This window comes from Martes martes, assembly GCF_963455335.1.
Source record: "Martes martes genome assembly, chromosome: 7".
NCBI lineage: Eukaryota > Metazoa > Chordata > Mammalia > Carnivora > Mustelidae > Martes > Martes martes.
The window spans coordinates 79790194-79811747 of record NC_137894.1 but is presented as its reverse complement, the minus strand read 5'-3'; the positions used below and the strand labels follow the sequence as shown (position 1 = coordinate 79811747).

The 21554-nt window shown below is 37.2% G+C and overlaps 1 protein-coding gene across 8 annotated transcripts in view; it reads left to right on the top strand.

The window, feature by feature from the left end:
* HECTD1 (HECT domain E3 ubiquitin protein ligase 1) overlaps window positions 1–21554 on the top strand; it is a 96934-nt gene that overhangs the window by 55774 nt on the left and 19606 nt on the right. For 2 of the 8 annotated variants that reach the window (XM_080809053.1, XM_080809049.1), the window contains exons 19-29: window positions 1096–1201; window positions 4136–4270; window positions 5198–5337; window positions 5612–5935; window positions 7599–7765; window positions 7856–8032; window positions 11570–12265; window positions 12953–13174; window positions 17509–17642; window positions 18909–19031; window positions 20934–21090. In XM_080809053.1, the coding sequence (XP_080665179.1) occupies window positions 1096–1201; window positions 4136–4270; window positions 5198–5337; window positions 5612–5935; window positions 7599–7765; window positions 7856–8032; window positions 11570–12265; window positions 12953–13174; window positions 17509–17642; window positions 18909–19031; window positions 20934–21090 (2381 nt within the window). Of the gene's footprint in view, window positions 1–1095; window positions 1202–4135; window positions 4271–5197; window positions 5338–5611; window positions 5936–7598; window positions 7766–7855; window positions 8033–11428; window positions 12266–12952; window positions 13175–17508; window positions 17643–18908; window positions 19032–20933; window positions 21091–21554 lie in introns of all 8 variants that reach the window. The other 6 variants (XM_080809052.1, XM_080809048.1, XM_080809051.1 and 3 more) reach the window with 4 other exon arrangements.

Genomic DNA, 21554 nt, shown 5'->3' with positions numbered 1-21554 from the left:
GGCGCCCCTGGAAACATCTTTTTACATAAATTCCTTTAAGTGATATTACTGAGTTAAAGGTTGTAGGTGATCTTAAAAGTTTCTTGATTAAAAATTGTCAAGTTACTTTCTAGAAACATTATACCAGCATTACCTTGCCAGCAAATAGTACGATTTTCAAAACTTTGCTGCTTTATATATTTTTATTTGTATCAAATTTTAAGTAATAAAATTATTTAAACTTTTTTTTTAAAAAGATTTTATTTATTTATTTGACAGATAGAGATCACAAGTAGGCAGAGAGGCAGGCAGAGAGAGGGGGAAGCAGGCTCTCTGCTCAGCAGAGAGCCGGATGTGGGGCTTGATCCCAGGACCCTGGGATCACGACCTGAGCAGAAGGCAGAGGCTTTAACCCACGGAGCCACCCAGGTGCCCCTTATTTAAACTTTTTTTTTTTTAAAGATTTTATTTATTTATTTGACAGACAGAGATCACAAGTAGGCAGAGAGGCAGGCAGAGAGAGAGGAGGAAGCAGGCTCCCTGCTGAGCAGAGAGCCCGATGCGGGGCTTGATCCCAGGACCCTGGGATCATGACCTGAGCTGAAGGCAGAGGCTTTAACCCACTGAGCCACCCAGGTGCCCCTTATTTAAACTTTTAAAAAAAGATTTATTTATTTATTTGTCAGAGAGAGAGAGAGAGTGCATGTACACAAGCAGGGGGAATAGCAGGCAGAGGGAGAAGCAGGCTCTGTCTCAGACTCCCTGCTGAGCAGGGAGCCTGATGTGGGGCTTCATCCCAGGAGCTGGGATCAGGACTTGAGCAGACACTCAACCAACAGAGCCACCCAGGCGTCCCATAATTGTTTAAACTTTAAAAAATAAATTTTATGTCTACTTTGAATGCACTTGATAAAAGGCTTATAAGTAAAATGAAATACTTTATTCTTGAGTGAAGGAAATTGAGTTATGAGAGTATTTTTGTTTGCTCACACAAAATTAAACTTCTCTTTGCACTCATAAAGAAAGTAGAGGTCTTTATGAGGTTGGTTAACACAGTTTCTGTATGAATTTGTTTATAAAACTATATAAATGCTCTTAATTATTTTTTCTTTGTAGTCGACCAGCAGTTGCATTAATTCGGAAGTTAATAGCTGTACTAGAGTCTATTGAACGTCTACCTCTCCATTTATATGATACACCTGGATCCACATATAACCTGCAGGTAATCATGAAAAATGTAGTCACTATTGCTTAATATGTTTAGGAGTCGTCTTTTACTTAAGAAAACAAAAATAAGAACAAACTTTGTTTCACATTGTTTTAAGTTAACAATTCTGCTTACTCATTAAAGACTGTAATCCTAATGCCATTTGATTATTTTTAATAACTCTTGAATTATTAATATTTCAACTTTTAAAAATCGAATCACTGGATTTTTAATAAATATTTATTTTTAAGGAGTAAATCATTTGGTTAAGGGTAAGTGGAAAAGATGCTTTATCAGTGGAAAAGGCAGGAAAAAAGAAATGGGTCCTTTTGTTCTAGAATTATGAGTTAAGTCCTTTGGTTTCTACGAGTATCAGTAGATGAGAAAGTATGAAAATCTTTTAAGGACATTTTGTTTTTCTTGCTTTATGTCATTTGGTAAAGCCAGGTGGTCTTCCCTAGCTGTTCCTATTGATTGTTTAGGAAATCTGTCATGTGTTTTATAAGAAGCTTGTTTTTTTTCCTAAATGTTTGGGTTGGCATTTACATTCATTTATTCATGTATTCTTTTGTTAGTAGCTGGTATCCAAATGTGAATAGACAGAATAAATATTCTTTGTATGACTATCCCAATACAGATCTTTATTACATCTTTTGTAGGTTACCTTAGTTTTCTTTACACGTCATTTTGCCTGAATTTTGCCTTTATCCAATATTGCACTGCATGGAATAGTTTCTTTTAAATAGAGTCTTTACTAAGTGACTAAGAATTTGTATTTGCCAAAACAATGGTTACTCCAAGCAAAAATCTTGCCATACCCTCCAAGGATCCAAATGTTACCAAAGCCACTAGATTCCCAGACTAGAGAAGTTGTCCAGGGAGTTAAATTATTTAGTTTGCCTGACATGGAATTGTATATAACATGATGTTGAGATCTACTTTGTGTTTTATTTTGGATTGACTAATGAAGAGGAGCAAGGGCTTTTTGGCATATCCCCCTTTTTTTCTTAAATATTTTATTTGTTAAGCAATCGTTATGCCAAATGTGGGGTTCCAAGTTACAACCCCAAGATCGAGTCACATGCTCTACTGAGTCAGCTAGGCACCCCAGTACATCCTTTTTAAGGCTCTATCCTTTTTTTTTTTAAAGATTTTTATTTATTTGTGGGGCACCTAGGTGACTCAGTTGTTAAGTGTCTGCCTTCAGCTCAGGTCATGATCCCAGGGTCCTGGGATCAAGCCCCGCATCAGGCTCCCTGCAGCGGGGAGCCTGCTTCCCCCTCTCTTACTCCCCCTGTTTGTGTTCCCTATCTCACTGGCTCTCTCTCTGTCAAATAAATAAAGTCTTTTGAAAAAAAAAAAAAAGATTTTTTATTTATTTGAGAGAGACAGAGCATGAGCAAGGGAGGGAAGAACCCTGGAATCATGACCTGAGCCAAAGGCAGCTGCTTAACCAACTGAGCCACCCAGGCACCCCAAGGCTTTATCCTTGTGAAGTGAATGATGCAGAGGTAAATCTCAATGACTGGAAATTCCCCTGCTTGTACAGTCCTAGGAGCATCAACATCTTTTATTATGCACTTCCCATTTTAGGAGGCTGTGCAAGAAGGCTGGTAACGTTCTCTCTGGTAGTTTTGTAGTCTAAACTACTACCCAGATGCCCATATAAATATTTGATTATGTATCTATAGGAATTAGTGAAGATTTAAACAGCAGTGAAAACGACCTAAAATTGCTAGTTTCATACTTGTTTAATAAAATGGATTGGATTGGAAGCTATCTTATATTTTTATTTTATTTTTTAAAGATTTTATTTATTTATTTGACACAGAAACAGAGCACAAGCAGGGAAAGTAGCAGGCAGGAGAGGGAGAAGCAGGCTCCTTGCTGAGCAGGGAGTCCCACAGGGAGCTTGATCCCAGGACCCTGGGATCATAACCTGATGAGCAGATGCTTAACCAACTGAGCTGTCCAGGCGCCCTTTCTTGCATTTTTAAAAGTTTATTAGCAGTAGTGGAGCCTGGCTCCCTCAGTTGGTAGAGCCTGCGACTCTTGATCTTAGGGTTGTGAGTTTGAGCCCCATATTGGGCATAAAGCCTACCTAAAAAGTTCATTAGCCATAGATTATTTAATATATTCTGTCTTTAAAGGAATAAATTAGGAGCTTCTGGGTGGCTGGGTTGGTTAAGTGCCTGCCTTCGTCTTCGGTCATGATCCCAAGGTCCTGGGATCTAGTCTGCCATCAGGCTCCCTGCTCAGTGGGCAGCCTGCTTCTCTCTGTGCCTGCCGCTCCCCCTGCTTGTATTCTCTCTCTCTCTCTGACAAATAATCTTAAAAAAAAAAAAAGAATGATTAAAAAAATAAAGGAATAAATTAGCTAAATAATGAGCTACTCTTCATAACTTTACTGGAAATTGAAACTTGTAAGGAATGCAGTACTTCTGTTACAGTGTTTTACGATTTCTTTAAACCATGTGTATTTGAAGTTGTTTAGAAATTTCTAAGTACATTGTTAACTTTGTTTCTTTCTTGAAAGCCAGTATCACTTGTTCAGTGGTCCTTCTAAATTTTATTTATTTATAAAGATTTTATTTATTTATTTATTTATTTGAGAGAGAAAGAGAGGAAGAGCTGAGGGAGGAGCAGAGGGAGAGGGACAAGCAGACTCTGTGCTGAGCATGGAGCCTGATGTGGTGCTTGATTTTATGACACTGAGATCATTCCCTGAGCTGAAATCAAGAGCCGGACAGTTAACTGACTAAGCCACCCAGGTGCCCCCCAGTGGTCCTTTAAAAAAAAAAAAATTAATAGAAAACAGACATTGGTCCTTCTTCAAGGGTTATACTATAACTTACAATTTTCAGTTACTATTGAGAATGTTTCTCATTTTTACAGTTCTAAGAGAAAAACAAGGTACTTTCTGAAGCACTCTTATCATTTTTTGCACAGATACTTACAAGAAGATTAAGATTTCGGTTGGAACGTGCACCTGGTGAAACCGCATTGATAGATAGGACTGGCAGGATGTTGAAGATGGAACCCCTGGCTACAGTTGAATCTCTGGAACAGTATCTCTTAAAAATGGTGAGTTTCTGGCAAGGCCATGGTGAAATAGGCATTCTCTGCTATGGGGTTTAACCCTTTAGAAAAGAAGTTGCAGAAGTACGTATGCAGAGTTATGGTAATGCACTTTGACCTTGTAATTCCATTTTTTGTACTCTATTTTAAGAAAATAATCTTTATGCACTATAAATGCTTTCTTCATTAAGAGGTTTATTAGAGACATTTGTGATACTAAAATCATGAACAAAACCTTAATGCCAGTCAATAAAACGTCTGTCAAGCTGATAATTATTTCCATTAATTTGAATATTATATAGCTATTAAAATGTATAAAGACCAATATGGAAAAAAAAATTTGGTACAGTATGATCAGATGTTGTTTTACCTTGTCTGTTGAAATAATGGAGTAAACAAATACTCTATGATATTAATAGTGGATACTTTGGTTGTAGAAATTTGAGTTTTTCTGTTTTTTTTTCCCACAAATATTCTTTTTTTTTTTTAAAGATTTACTTATTTGTGAGAGAGTGCATGTGCAGTGGGGAGGAGGCAGAGGGAGAAGAAGAGAGAGAATCTCAAGCAGCCACCTTGCTGAGCATGGAGCCCACTGTAGGATTTTCCCCATGTAGTCTTTAATGAGTAATTGTTGGGATAAAATAAGTCAAATTGGGGCACCTGGGTGGCTCATTCTGTTAAGAGGCTGCCTTCAGCTCAGGTCATGATCTCAGGGTCCAAGGACTGAGCCCCACATTGGGCTCCCTGCTCAGCGGGGCATCTGCTTATTCCTCTGCACCCACCCTCCCCACCCCACCCCTGCCATGCTCTCTCTCTCTCGTAGATAAATAAACTCTTAAAAAAATAATCACATTAAAGGAGAGGGAAAAGTGGGCAGTGCATTTGAAAATAGCATTATTAAGGTGAGTGTCTCCCATATTCTCTTTGGTATAGGTAGCAAAGCAGTGGTACGATTTTGACCGATCTTCATTTGTCTTTGTTCGGAAATTAAGAGAAGGCCAAAATTTTATATTTCGGCACCAGCATGATTTTGATGAAAATGGAATCATTTACTGGATTGGGACAAATGCGAAGTAAGTCATGCTCTTTAATGTAGAGTGAAAATATTCACCTGGAAAAAGAATTCTAGATGGTAGAATAAAATTATTAACCACTCTGAGTATCTTACACTTTAAGGAATTTTGTCTTATAGCTTAAACATAAGACTAACTCAGTTCCTTTTTATGAGGAAAAAATAAATTGTCAATTTTAGAATTTTAAAAAATATGATTTTATGTGGAAAACTGGTATGAATATATTGCAGTTATTTTAATAGTGTTAACTACTAATTTTTTTTATTTTATTTAGAACTGCATATGAATGGGTAAATCCAGCTGCTTATGGACTTGTAGTAGTAACATCATCAGAAGGAAGAAATCTACCATATGGCCGCTTAGAAGACATACTAAGTCGTGATAATTCAGCTTTAAATTGCCATAGCAATGACGATAAGAATGCCTGGTTTGCCATAGATCTGGGTCTCTGGGTGATACCATCAGCATATACACTTCGTCATGCTCGTGGTTATGGAAGGTCTGCCCTGAGAAATTGGGTTTTCCAGGTATCCAAAGATGGACAGAACTGGACTTCTTTGTATACCCATGTTGATGACTGCAGTCTCAATGAACCAGGGTTAGTTGAGGAGTCTTTGCAAATTGAAAAACTGAGTAAAGAGCTTTGTTTATTTTTATGACTGTATGCTCTTAGAGCTCTCTTCTTTGTGAAATATTAAAGCAAGTTTCTCTTTTTAAAAATATCACTGGAGGGATGCCTGAGATGCTCAGTTGGTTAAGTGGCTGCCTTGGGCTTAGGTCATGATCCCAGGCTCCTTGCTCAGTAGGGAGCCTACTTCTTCCTCTCCCTCTGCATTCCACTCGCCTGCTTCTGCTCTCTATCTCACAAATAAATAAAATCTTAAAAAAAATCATTTGGTACTATAATTTAGGTATTAAAACTTTGAAATGATAATTTTTCCAGAACTTTTTTTTTTAAGATTTTTTTTTTTTTAAGATTTTTGTTTATTTGTCAGAAAGAAAGAGTAAGCACAGGCAGGCAGAATGGGAGGCAGAGGCAGAGGGAGAAGCAGGCTCCCTGCCAAGCAAGGAGCCTGATGTGGGACTCAATCCCAGGATGCTGGGATCGTGACCCGAGCCAAAGGCAGACGCTTAACCAATTGAGCCACCTAGGCGTCCCTTTTTTTTTTTTTTTTTTAAGATTTTATTTATTTATTTGACAGAGAGAGATCACAAGTAGGCAGAGAGGCAGACAGAGAGAGACGGGGGGAAGCAGGCTCCCCACCAAGCAGAGAGCCCGATGCAGGGCTTGATCGCAGGACTCTGAACTGAGATCACGACCTGAGCCGGATATAGTATACTAATAAAAACAAAAAATGGAATTAGTTTTTTACTAAACTTTCCATATATATACATGACATGTGTATATTCTACAGATTAACAGTAGTTATTTCTGCTTAAAGAAATATGGCTAACTTTTAAATTTTTCTTATTTTTATATTCTTTTTCTAAATTTTATATATTGGTCATATATATATATTTTAAAAACAAAGTATTATATTCTTTTTAAAAAACTTTATTTGAGAGAGAGTGTGCGTGCAGAAGGGGCAGAGAGAGCAGAAGAGGGAGGAGTCCATGCTGAACACGGGGGTCAATGCTGCCAACCCCATGGACCCAAGATAACAACCTGAACTGAAACCAGGAGTCTGACACTCAACCAACTGAGCCACCCAGGTCCCCCAAAAGTATTGTATTTCTAAAAATTAGTCCTGCTAAGTTTTAATAGAACAGTGTGGCACATTTTGAGGGGAATAGGGCATAGAGTTAAATTACTTTCTGCATTTCATGTAGTATGAAGAGAACTCCTTAATATTTGAATTAATAGATAATATTTTCAGGCTTTAAATTTAATATTTTAATATATTATTTTAAACTTTGCAAGAATTAAAAAAAATCTTTTTCATCATAGGCATATTTGTTACTCTTAAAATTTCTTATTTCTTGTCTTCATTTCTTTTTATTGATCATAAATCATTTAAAGTTATGAGACATTAATCGTACACATTTAAACATTTCATTTTTAACTTAATTTCTTGATGTCTGATTTTCTCCTTTGATATCTTGATTCTAACTTAACAAACTGGAATTCAGTAACAGACTGAATGTGGAAGTTTGTTTATTTTTTCTGTTGGTCTCTATTATGTAAAAAATCTTCCCCACCTTAAACATCCTTTTCATCTGTTTTAAAACATTACACCATTTTTTCCCTAACACATTCACAGGTCAACAGCAACCTGGCCTCTCGATCCACCGAAGGATGAGAAACAAGGTTGGCGACACGTGAGAATTAAACAGATGGGGAAAAATGCTAGTGGACAAACCCACTACCTGTCACTCTCTGGATTTGAACTTTATGGCACTGTAAATGGAGTATGTGAAGACCAGCTAGGTAAAGAGATGAAGCTGGGTTTTAACTTACTGAAAAAGTTCTCTTTACAAGATATGACCTGTTTATATTTCTTGAATTTCTACTTTACAGGGAAAGCAGCTAAGGAAGCAGAAGCTAATCTTAGAAGACAGAGACGTCTAGTTCGCTCCCAGGTTCTAAAATACATGGTTCCAGGGGCTCGTGTGATTAGAGGCCTTGATTGGAAATGGAGAGATCAGGATGGCAGCCCACAAGGAGAAGGTACCGTCACAGGGGAACTGCATAATGGTGAGTAGGTACTTAGCATTTTAGTGTTAGGAATGGAGTACTTAAATAACAAAGTATTTTTCATTATTTTGGGATAGTTTACAAATTGTATAAATGTCCCAGCACTCTATAGAACTGTATTGATTTCACATTAAAAATGGAAAAACCATTTATTTAGAATTAAGGAAAAATTTTAATTTCTGTTTTGATTTAGAACTTACTGCTAATATTCTAAAGTGATTAATAAGTTAGTATAAGTTGTGTCTAATGACACATTTTCTGCTGGTTTTTTGGTCTATTATTCATAAGTTTTCATTGATCTTTAATTTCTTAGGCTTTTTTTGTTAGCGTGATAGGAATGAGGCAGTAATTTTTTATTCTTTTATAAGTCATGTAGAAAAGAAAGCATTAACATTTTTAGCAACTGTTTTTTAATAAAGCATAGATAAAGAATCGTAACCTTTTCGTTTATTAATAGGTTATAGAATAACATTCCTAACGTTTCTCAGTCTACTACCTTTTCTTTGGATTTTAAACTTTGATATTTTATAAGGTAAGGGTTGTTGTTTAAATCAAATTCATACCCACTTAATAAATTGCTCTAAATTCCCAGAAGCAACTTAAAATGCCTAGTGTTTTTTCTTACAAATACTCAAAAGGTTGATTTATTTGTAGATGATTTGCCTAGCCAGTAGTGTGTTCTTAAGAATTTTGCTTGGCATTAAGAACAAAAAGGAGTAAAATGTTCATATTCTTAACTTAAACCAGAAATCTGAAGAGCTATAATAAAGGTGACAGTGCTTAGGAGAGTGACTAATACTTAGTATCTTGATATATTCATGTTCTACGTGATATAGGCATTTATTTACCTAAATACATTCTTGATTTTATGGTTTTTGAGATTCTCTTCCTTGTATCATCTTACTACTTAATGCATTTTTTTTTTCATGAGTTTCTTTTTTTTACTTAATGCATTTTTAAAAAAAGATTTTATTTATTTATTAGAGTGAGAGAGAGAGCATGAGCAGGGGATTGGAGCAGAAAGAAAGGGAGAGGCAGACTTCCCGCTGAGCAGGAAGCCCAATGTGGGACTCAGCCCCAGGACCTTGGGATTATGACCTGAGCAGAAGGCAGGCACTTAACCAACTGAGCCACCCAAGGGACCTACTTAATCCATTTCTGTGCAGTTATACGGTAACTAAATTGTTGTCATTATAGCAGGTTTACAGTGAATGAGCAAAGATATAACTGCCCAAATTCATAAAAACCAATAATAGTTGAGAGGAGAGTAGTACCACTCCACCCAGAAATTTTAAATGTTTTTAGACATCTTAATGACACTTAGTTAATATTCTAAATTGTTTGTTTTGGCTTTTAAGTGTGTGGGCTAGCTAGCGGTATATGAATGCAGTTTATTTTTCTCAGGCTGGAGTCAGCTGAAGTGACTGCCTAGGAAAATGGGAATCTTAATTTTAGAATTTAGTATATAAGAAAAGCTTTTTTGGCTAACAGGATTAATGTAGAGTTTCAGCTGACCAAGTTGGCTGGTCATATTGAGTCTTATATTGAAACCATTATGTTAGTGAAAGTGCTTAGCTTTCAAATAGTAAACCAACCATTCCTTTTCCTTTCTTTCTTTTTTTAAATTTTTAACATTTTACTTTTAAGTACTCTCTGTACCTAATGTAGGGCTTGAACTCAAAACCCCAAGATCAAGAATCACACACTCCACTGACTGAACACACTCCACTGAGTAAACCAACCATTTCTTTTGGTGGGGAGGGGCACAGGGAGAGGGAGAGAATCTTAGGCAGGCTCCATATCCAATGTGGAGCCTGATGTGGAGCTCAATTTCATAACCCTGAGATCACAACCTGAGCTGAAATCAAGAGTTGGATGCTTAACTGAGCCACCTGGGTACCCCAAATATCTTTCCTTTCTAAAGAATCTATGTGTCAGTGGAAATACCCTTTCCCCCCCATCTGTTCCACAAAAATGAGTACCTACCATGTACTAGTATTTTTGGTAAATTGTTAGATTTCATGTAAACAATGGTCACCAAAAAAGTATGATTTCCTGCCTTCTGAGTGAAACAGATGAACATACATTTACAGATCTTGATGACTGCTATGAAATAAATAAATTATCAGCATATTTTTGGGCCAATTAATATACTATAATGCTATTTTTATTTGGAATTGGTAGATGTTTTTGAGCCTCTCCTTTATTCACACTGTTCCATGTTGCAGAAGAGATGGTTAAATGTTGGTTCTTCCGAACTTATTTCAGCATATGGAATAAATGGGAGCAATTGAAATTTCATCAAAACTAGATTATGTAGATTTGGGGCTGTTGGTTTTTCTCTCATAGAACTCCTATGCAGATAATCCCCACAGGTGATTCAGTATTACTTATACCCCTCTGAGTCTCATCATAAACATATATGAATTTGTTATGTGTGTGTGCATGTGTGCGCATGCATGGGAGTACTTGTGTGTATGGGTGAAGTACTTTCAGACTTTAGAAAAGCTTAAACGTGTTGTATTTTTACAAATACATGTATTTTTATGTGTTATGTTTTCCCTGAAGTAGTTAGCTGATAACTCTAAACTAAGATTGTAAAATTTTTATTATTTTCCATTCTGCTAGGCAATTTGTTTTACTGCTTTTGGAATTTAATTACTGTTTTTTAAAAAGAACAAGTATTGTTTTACAAGTACGAGTCAATATACATTGAATATCATGTTCATTAGTTCTTTGCACATTATTAGCTTTAGCTTATAGGTTCTAATAAAGAGCCTAGCAATACTTTAAACATTTTGTTTTTAGAATTTTCTGTGCTTATTCAAATATATTAAACTTAATCATAAGAAAATCAAGTAACCACTGAACTTTGAGAACACAACCGAAATGCTAACTTAATGTTATTTTGAGCTGGTGACCCAAAATTTGTACAGTAATATATGGATATTTTGTTTGTCAATTATTAGAATTTAGCCCAAACATAAAAATTAATGATAAGTCAGAACTTTTTTCTAAAAAGAACATTCAACCACATAATCACATTTAGCAATTAAAAAACCTTTTATTTAGATATCATCTGTACTTAACTGAAGGTGTAGTATATCACCATTTGTAGAAGTCTTTTTACAGTTTTTCATAGTTCTTCCCCTTAAAAGACACCCCAATAGATGTAAACATGACCCTTACGTTGTTTTCAGATATCAGCAGAGCATGCAGTTCAGAAATAAGAGAAATAAAAGGAAGAATTTAATTTTAGTTGGCAGACCTTAAATGACTATAGAAATTCAGAGAAGTACAGCAGTGATGAAAAGCTGATCCCATATTGTGGAGCTACTGTCTGACACGCTCCTCTCTGCTTTCTGCTGGGTCTCACAAACTCCTGTCCCTTTCCAGGCTGGATTGATGTCACCTGGGATGCTGGTGGCTCAAACTCTTACCGTATGGGCGCAGAAGGAAAATTTGACCTCAAGCTTGCACCAGGGTACGACCCTGATACAGTGGCATCACCCAAACCTGTTTCATCCACTGTTTCAGGCACAACGCAATCATGGAGCAGCTTGGTGAAAAACAACTGTCCAGACAAGACCTCTGCTGCTGCAGGCTCCTCAAGTAGAAAAGGAAGCAGCAGTTCTGTGTGTAGCGTGGCCAGTAGCAGCGACATCAGCTTGGGTTCGACCAAAACGGAACGGAGATCAGAAATTGTAATGGAACACAGTATAGTTTCAGGAGCTGATGTCCATGAACCAATTGTTGTTCTTTCATCTGCTGAAAACGTCCCTCAAACAGAAGTAGGGTCATCTTCCAGTGCAAGCACCAGCACCTTAACAGCGGAAACGGGAAGTGAAAATGCCGAAAGAAAGTTAGGTCCTGATAGTTCTGTTCGCACTCCTGGGGAGTCTAGTGCAATATCCATGGGCATTGTTAGTGTTAGTTCTCCTGATGTTAGTTCAGTGTCTGAGTTAACTAATAAAGAAGCAGCTTCACAACGGCCCCTTAGCTCTTCAGCAAGTAACAGACTGTCAGTGAGTTCTTTGTTGGCTGCTGGGGCCCCTATGAGCTCTAGTGCAAGTGTACCTAATCTGTCCTCAAGAGAAACATCTAGCTTGGAGAGTTTTGTAAGGAGAGTGGCAAACATAGCACGGACTAATGCCACGAACAACATGAATCTAAGCCGAAGCAGCAGTGATAACAACACTAATACTTTGGGGAGGAATGTGATGAGCACAGCAAGTAAGTGAGCTTTTCCTTATGGAACCCAATGGTTTTTCCACTCGGAGGGATGCACAGTAGGGTTTCTTGTTCAGTGGGTTCTGGCTGCAGTCTTTAACTAGATCGTTAACCGTGTTATATACAACTACGTCAGATTTAGCACTTCAGGAATCTGCAGTTCTGTAGAATCATGATCTCTTAAGAATTCAGATCATATGTGATAAAGAACCTCTTAATCCGGAAGGATAAAACAGTAACACACTTCTGTTTTTCACTCTTCTAAAATAATTGTTAAGTTCAGCTGCATGAGGATAATAGATGACTATTAAATATTGTTATCGTCAACTGAAATCAGAGCATCACACTGGTTTAACTTTTCCTTAGGTCCTAAATTGATACTAGCTTCTGGAAGGTGTTTAATTTTAACGTAAGCTAATGGGTTAAAGTAATTCCTTTGGAAAATGTCATTGGGAATTAGTTCATTGCCTGTTTCAGTTTTTAAAAAAGCGAGGCTTAATTTTTTGGAAAAATAACAGTGCTATACAAACAAGGATTCCTAGTTGGATTTCAGTTGGGTTCCCAAAGTTGTTGCTTTTCAGCCTTTTAATAATTAGTGTTTCATGATCTCATTCTAAATATATAACCTAGTTTTTCTTAGGTTTATATAATCCCACCAGTTGTACTGATTTGCTTCATTTTTATCTTTAGCTTCTCCTCTTATGGGTGCTCAGAGTTTTCCCAATTTGACCACACCTGGTACCACATCAACAGTGACAATGTCAACATCCAGTGTGACTAGCAGCAGCAATGTAGCCACAGCAACAACAGTTTTATCAGTTGGTCAGTCCTTAAGTAATACTTTAACTACCAGCCTCACGTCAACCTCCAGTGAGAGTGACACAGGTCAGGAAGCAGAATATTCCTTATATGGTAAGTGATAGTTTAAAATACTTAGGTATTTGTATAGTGATGCTTTTAGTTTGTTTTCCTGCTATGTTTTTTTTAACTGTCAATTAGAAAATAATTATCCACTCTTATTAAAGATATGGCATCTTCATATAAGATGAAAGAACTCCGTGCTATGGGGGACATTAAATTATCTGATCATAAGCGGACATCTAGGAACTTTTGTGTCCTCCTTTTTTACCTTTTGTGCACTAATGAAGTTTTATTAGAATATATTTGACAGGGGCGCCTGGGTGGCTCAGTGGGTTAAAGCCTCTGCCTTTCGGCTTGGGTCGTGGTCTCGGGGTCCTGGGATCGAGCCCCACATCGGGCTCTCTGCTCAGCACCGAGCCTGCTTCCCTTCCTCTCTCTCTCTGCCTGCCTGTCTGCCTACTTGTGATCTCTATCTGATAAATAAAATCTTTAAAAAAAAAAAAAAAGAATATATTTGACATCTTTATCAGAAAAGAAGTGTAAGAGATTAATAAGCTTTGTGAAGTTATATTCTTTGTATACTATAATGTAAGAGGAAAAACACTCCCCCAGTGTATCTCCTCTACTCTGAACACTCTGTTCACAGAACACTTCACTGCTGGCACCGCTGACTACCGATGTTTGTGAAATTTTCCCATACCAAGCAGTTTTCAGACTATTACCTGGGTAACATACAGTTTAACTCAGTCACTCAGTTCTAGCACCGTTAACTACCTGGAGATAGTGTCACGTCCCATAGTTAAAGGACTTGGTTCCATAACACCACCTCCCCACCCCTTCAGACACTGAATTGAAAGTCCAGGTTGTCATCTGTGCTACATACTGGCTATAAATTGGAGGCTTCCATGACCCTCTGCTCTGGCTTGATTAATTTGCTGAAGTGGCTCACAGGATTCAGGAAAACATTTTATTTACTAGAGTAACTGTTTCTAAAAGAAGTGTATAATTCAGGAACAGGCAGATGGAAGAGTTGCATAGGGTGAGGTCTGGAAGGTCCCAAGCACAAGAGTATTTGTGCCTTTGGAGTCTGGGGACTCTGCCATTCCATGGATGTATCCTTGTCTGTCAGTTTGGAAGCTCTTTGAATCCTCTATTTGTCAGGGTGGAGGGAGAAGGTGTTTAGAGGCTTCATGACTTAAGCATGAATGATTAAATTATTAGCCATTGGTGATTGGACTCTGTATCTGGCCCCTCTTCTTTCCCCAGAAAGGGATTATCTTTCCAGATACCTCTTTTTACTCAGTACATTGTGAAATTATTTTCACATTGTTCAGTGTGTTTCTACAGTGTTTGACTATATGACCATTATTTAATAAATTCTCCATTTTGGACATTTAAGTTACACCTTTTCATTACTATAAACATTGTTAGGAATCAGCATCTTTGAATTGTACTATTGTGTATTCCTTTAAGGTACTTTTTAAAAAGAAGTTGTGGCTGAATTGCCTTTCAAAAAGGTTGCACTTCCATCGTTACTGTTGTTGAATATCCTTTACCATGCATACATACATACATTCATACATCCTTGATGCCATTGCTTGTTCTTTTTTTTTTTTTTTTAAAGATTATTTATTTATTTATTTATTTAAGGAGAGAGATTGAGAGATTGAGAGAACAAGTCAGAGGAGGGGGAGAGGGAGAAGCAAACTCCCTGTGGAGTAGGGAGCCTGTTGTGGAACTTGATCCCAGTACGGTGGGATCATGACCTGAGCTAAAGGCAGACGCTTAACTGACTGAGCCACCCAGACGCCTGCCTGTTCTTTTTAAAAATTGAATTTGTTGGGGTGCCTGGGTGGCTCAGTGGGTTAAAGCCTCTGCCTTCGGCTCAGGTCATGATCTTAGGGTCCTAGGGTCGAGCCCCTCATCGGGCTCTCTGCTCAGCGGTGGCCTGCTTCCCTTCCTTTTCTCTCTGCCTGTCTCTCTGCCTACCTGTGGTCTCAGTCTGTCAAATAAATAAATAAAATCTTTTAAAAATGTTGAATTTGTTAATTTCAAATATTTCAAGTACTATTTTATGTAAATCTTACTTTAATGTGTTTTCTTTTTTTCTCTGAATGTGTTCTCTCCTATTCCAAGCCAAAAATTGGATCTGATGTTCTATGGTTTTAAGAGAATCATCATATTTCTCTGCGTCTGCCTTATCTGTTAAATGTGTATGTAGCAAAATGGTGATGGTGATTATACCAGAGTATGTAAATTCATTGAATAAACTATATTCTACTCTGGTTTTTCTCATGGAGCCCCTCTGCCTCTCTCTACTCATTGGTTACATGTTAACTTTAGGCTTTATTGATGATGTGAAAGTTAAGTAGTTTATGGGTATGCTAGTGGGAAAGAATATTAAATAGGGCTACTGGTTGCCTTTTGAAAATTGTTGTTAGAAGATTACAGTTTCCTTTTTCACATTTCTAAAACTGGAGGACTCTTTAAGGGTGCTGCTGTGAAGGATCAGAGGAACATCTGCATTATAAAATGATTTCTGTGTGCAGACTTTTACTGTGTTAGGTTTTGAGGGGCGCGATTCTGTGATACGATCAAATCTATGAAATAAGGAGCTATTTAAATGTTCTTATGCTCTGCTAAAGAGAAGATCATGATTTAAAAAGAGCCTTGATTTCAGTGAATTATAACATGTGAAACATGGGATTTCAGTCTCTAAAGTCAGATTGTTTTCCTTTGATAGTTAGCCAAAAGTGGAATTGATTATGTGTGTGTGTGTGTGTGTGTGTTACTACCACATTATGTTCATGAGAACCAGTCCTAAATTACAGGATGGCACCTTAACATGTTTTAGGGATAATATATTTCATCAAATTTAAGATTCCATTAATTATAATTATGTCACTAAGGAAGAAATACTGCCAATTTAGCTGTGACTTGCCATTGCTTGTAAGACACATTCTGATTCCAGAATATTATAGTGTTAAAAAAAATGTGTGCCTTAGAAACTAATTGAATATAGTATCAGGCCTCTTTCTTCTACTAACTGTCTAGTAAAAGGTATTGAATTTTAATCTTGTGTAATTATTAGATTTAAAAAATATATATTTTCTTCATAGGTTTGCAGATAAAAGATTCTTCCAAGTAATTATAAATTGTCTTCTGAATGTTCTTTTGGAATATAGAGTGTGTATTGTCTTTATTCACAGAAATTTTTTTTCATATCCAGTAAAACTCCTGTTTTAGTCCCATTATTACTTTCTATTTTCAGTTCTCGTGCAGAACAGCTTGTCAGCATCTTCATTGTGTGGGACTGTTTATCTGACACAGACTTCATGGGGTGGGGGGTGAGGGAATATGGATAATATGAAAGATGGTACATATATTAGTCTATAGTACATAGGCAGTGTCATAAAGTAGTTGTTATCTTTAACCTGCCAGGTCACGTAGCTAAACCCAGCCTCTCTGATTGACTTTATTCTGCCTTTTCCCTTATATGGTAGTTTACAGTTTCTATTTATATATTTTCTTTTTCTTTTTTTTCCTTTTAAAAAATTTTTCTTTGAGAGCATGACCAGTTGGGAGCGACAGAGGGAGAAAGAGAATCTTAATCAGGTTCCATGCCCTATGTGGAGCCCAGTGTAGGGCGCAGCCTCGTGACCCTGAGATCATGACCTGATCCAAAATCCAGAGTCAGATGCTTGGGGTGCCTGGGTGGCTCAGTGGGTTAAACCTCTGCCTTCGGCTCGGGTCATGATCTCAGGGCCCTGGGATCGAGTCCTGCGTTGGGCTCTCTGCTCAGCAGGCAGCCTGCTCCCCCCCCCCAACTCTCTCTCTGCCTGCCTCCTCTCTGCTTGCTCGTGATTTCTCTGTCAAATAAATAAATAAAATCTTTAAAAAAAAAAAAAGATGCTTAACCGATTGAACCACCCAGCCACCCCTCATTTGTTTACTTTTTAAATGCCTCTCTCCCTACTATCTCCACTGATCCCATGGGAGATCCTACCATGTCTGTTTACAGGTATATATATCTGGTGCCTAACACAGTTTTTGGCAGAAGTCATGTTATGCTTCCTGTGGCTGATACAGACATTGGTGATAGGATTGTTATTTTTAAACCCAGTGCATATTGTTGATCTTTTTCATTACGAGTTTGTAGACTTGGATTTAGTTTGTGGTTATCCTTTATCTTGTTTTGTTTTCTACCATTCTTGTGACCAACATTCATTTTGTATTTGTGGTGGTGGAAGAAGGGTGGCATCAGTCAGTGTTGTTTTTATACTTGTCTCTTGAATTTTACCTTTGTTTTGTAAGACCAGTACACAGTTACCTTATAATGCTTTGTTAATTATGTCGAGAATAAGGTTGTTGGTTTTCTTTTCTAGATTTCCTGGATAGCTGTCGTGCCAGTACTCTGTTAGCTGAGCTAGATGATGATGAAGACTTGCCTGAGCCAGATGAGGAAGATGATGAGAATGAAGATGACAATCAGGAGGACCAAGAATACGAGGAGGTTATGGTAGAGAGAGTGTCTCCCATTCTCTTAACTAACATAAGATGTTTGTAATTGAAATGAAAGAGGAAAAGCAAAGTCCTGGTTAAACTTTGAAATAGGGAAATATGGGATGAGTATGAAAAATGTGGTTAATTAAGAAAAGCACCTTTAATCTGAACATTTATGATCCACTTTTAAGAGAAAATAGATGGGTTATATTTGGAAAATACTAAAATGTCACATGCTGATGTTTTAACAGATTTAAAAGTGTAAAGAACTGCACTGATCCTGAAGAATATAATTTTTATGTTCCTTTCACAATAATTAGACTTTTTTTTTTTTTAAGATTTTGTTTATTTATTTGAAAAGAGAGAGAGATCATGCACAAGCAGGAGGAGTGGCAGGGAGAGGGAGTAGCAGGCTCCTTGCTTGATGCGGTACTCAATCCCATGACCCTGGGACTGGGACCCGAGCTGAAGGCAAACACTCAACCGACTGAGCCACCAGGCACTCTAAACTATTTTAGAATGTACTGTTTTGTGGGCAGTATCTCTGTATTATTTCATCATTCTTTATAGCTGTGAGGTAGAGACATAGAAGAAATAATATGTCGTAGTTAATCGATCAGTTAAGTACAAAAGTAGGTGGGACGCCTGGGTGGCTCAGTTGGTTGGACGACTGCCTTCGGCTCAGGTCATGATCCTGGAGTCCTGGGATCGAGTCCCACATCAGGCTCCCAGCTCCATGGGGAGTCTGCTTCTCCCTCTGACCTTCTCCTCGCTCATGCTCTCTCTCATTGCCTCTCTCTCAAATAAATAAATAAAATCTTAAAAAAAAAAAAAAAGTACAAAAGTAGGGACCTAAGCTTAGGAAGTGTGATCCAGAACTCTTAATGTTTAACCACTGTGATTATCTTCAAACTGAACTTATACCTGGAAATACCCTTTATTGTAACTTGTATATTTTTTATTTTTCTTTGTAAAATGTTATTAGATTTTTTTTAAATTTCACAGGTTGCTTTTTAATGGTGTGAAGGACTCCCAAGAAATTCTTTTAGTATGTCTTACATAAAAACAGATATTACTGTAACATATTTCTTGTGAAGGTTGTGTATGAGGCATGGTGAATATAAAGTGTCCAATCTGTAAGTTTTGTGAAGATGACTAATGAATATGAAGTTTTTTTTAATGATAGTTGATGATAGGGTGGATAGTTTTAGGTTAAGGCTGAATGGGGATATATATATGAGTCAAATAATTAGACAGGTCTCTTCACATTTTCTTATTCCAGATTCTGAGACGTCCATCCCTGCAGCGCCGAGCTGGCTCTCGCTCTGATGTAACACACCACGCTGTCACCTCGCAGCTACCACAAGTCCCTGCTGGAGCAGGGAGCCGACCTATTGGGGAGCAGGTACTATCTTAATGTTTATCTTCCCTACTGTGTATTTTCCTCCCTTTTTACAGTAAAGCATCAACCAAAATGCCTAGAAGAATATATGGGGATTGAGGTGGGGGTGAGAAGCTACCAGATAAACAAAAAGAAATTTCCCTTACTGCTGGGGTTTTATATTCTAGAAAGAGTCCATGATTGCTCTGGCATAAAGGAGTTTCTTACTTGAAAGCACTTCATCTGGGCCCTTGGGTAACAGTTAACATTTATTAAAATGATTAATTTTATTATCTAAGATTTACAGGTTTGGTAGTAATAGTAGGGTTAATAATATTAGTCTGTTAGCTGAACATTTATTATTCATGAATAAATAAATTGTTATTTTATTATTTTATTTTAAATTTTATTTTATATTTATATAATATTTCATATTATATTTGTATATGAATTTTAATATTTTATTTATATTATGTTATTTACATAAAGTTGAATTAATAAATAATTCATTTATTAATCACCAATGATACCAATAATTAAGTCCTAGCCTTGTTTTTTTTTTTTTTTTAAGGTTTTATTTATCAGATAGAGATCACAAGTAGGCAGAGAGGCAGGCAGAGAGAGAAAGGAAGGGAAGCAGGCTCCCTGCTGAGCAGAGAGCCCGATGTGGGGCTCGATCCCAGGACCCTGAGATCATGACCTGAGCCGAAGGCAGAGGCTTTAACCCACTGAGCCACCCAGGTGCCCCCTAGCCTTGGTTTTAATACTTTCCATGTATTAATTAATTCAATCCTTTCAACAACATTTAGAGGGTTATTATCAGCCCTAATTTTTAGATGAAGTGGTTGGTACAGGTCACATGTAGACGTTTTGGATCTAGGACTAAAACACAAACATTCTCATTACAGAGATACCATATGTCCATTTCATTTGTTATAAAAGTTAAGTGTTCGGAATATGAGAGACTATGTGTGCATATAAGTAAATGCATAGTTGTTATTTATGACATCAGATATTTACAACATTTACCATTCATTCATCTCTTCTTTTTTTTTTTTTTTTTTTTTTTAAAGATTTCATTTATTCACTTGACAGAGATCGCAAGTAGGCAGAGAGGCAGGCAGAGAGAGAGAGAGGAGGAAGCAGGCTCCCTGCGGAGCAGAGAGCCCGATGCGGGACTCGATCCCAGGACCCTGGGATCATGACCTGAGCCGAAGGCAGAGGCTTTAACCCACTGAGCCACTCAGGCGCCCCTCATTCATCTTTTCTGTTGATAGTAAAAGTGAAGAGAAGAAAATGTTCCTTTAAAAACCTTTCATTATGCAAATTTTCAAATTTGCTTGAAGTAGAAAGAATAACGCAGTGAATCCTCAAGAACCCATCATCTGTAATGATTACCAACGCTTTGTCAAACATGTTTGATTTATTTGCCCATAGTTATTTAAAGCATCTTCCAAGCATTATATTTCGTATATAATTCAGTATGTAATAAAATTTACTTACATTTTTTAAAAGCACCTTATTTAAAAATAATTGTAAGTTCACAGATTCACAGGAAGTTCCAAATAGGTTTTGTGCCCTTTGCCCAGTTTCTTCCAACGGTTACCCCTTACCTAATAGAGTCTAACATCAAATCAGGAAATTGACACTGATACAATGTATGTATATGGTTCTTTCTCGTTTTATTGTTTGTGGACTAGTGTAAGCACCATTAAGGCAATTTACTTTTGGTAAGCTTAAATCGTTAAGAAATGTATGTACCTATTTACATTTATGTCATCTTATGCTTAAAAACTATGGCTAAATAAGGAAGTGTAATAGCTGTATAGAGAAGTATTTAACATCCACCTCATTTTAAAGATAGCTTGTCACTTTTGCAGTAAAGAAAAGTTTTATCTTGTTTATCTGTATGTGGAATTTTAACAGGAAGAAGAGGAGTATGAAACTAAAGGAGGACGTCGGAGAACATGGGATGATGATTATGTACTCAAGAGGCAGTTTTCTGCTTTGGTTCCTGCTTTTGATCCTAGACCTGGTCGTACTAATGTCCAGCAGACGACTGATCTAGAGATTCCACCCCCAGGTACTGTGTATTTTAGTTTTGTGATTTATTTTGAACATATACCAAATAAGATAGTTATATGTAATAAGGGAAGTAGGTAGCTACTTACCTATTCAGGTTATAAAGAAAAGTTTTCAGAAAAAATAAACAACTATGTATCAGCCAAAAGTCCTTAAAAGATAGATTTTTTTTTTTGAAAGATTTTATTTATTTGAGAGAGAGGGAGAAAACACAAGCAGGACAGAGGAGCAGAGGGAGAGGGAGAAGCAGACTCCCCCCCGCCCCGCCCTCCCACCGAGCAGGGAGCCCTGTGCAGGGCTGGGATCATGACCTGAGTCGAAGGGAGATGCTTAACTGACTGCCACCCAGGTGCCCCAATACAGATTATTTTGAAAGGAGTAAATTACAGTACTTTAAAAAACAGTGTGTTCTATATTTTTGTAATTTCTAAAGGAAGGCTCACTTAGGGGCGCCTGGGTGGCTCA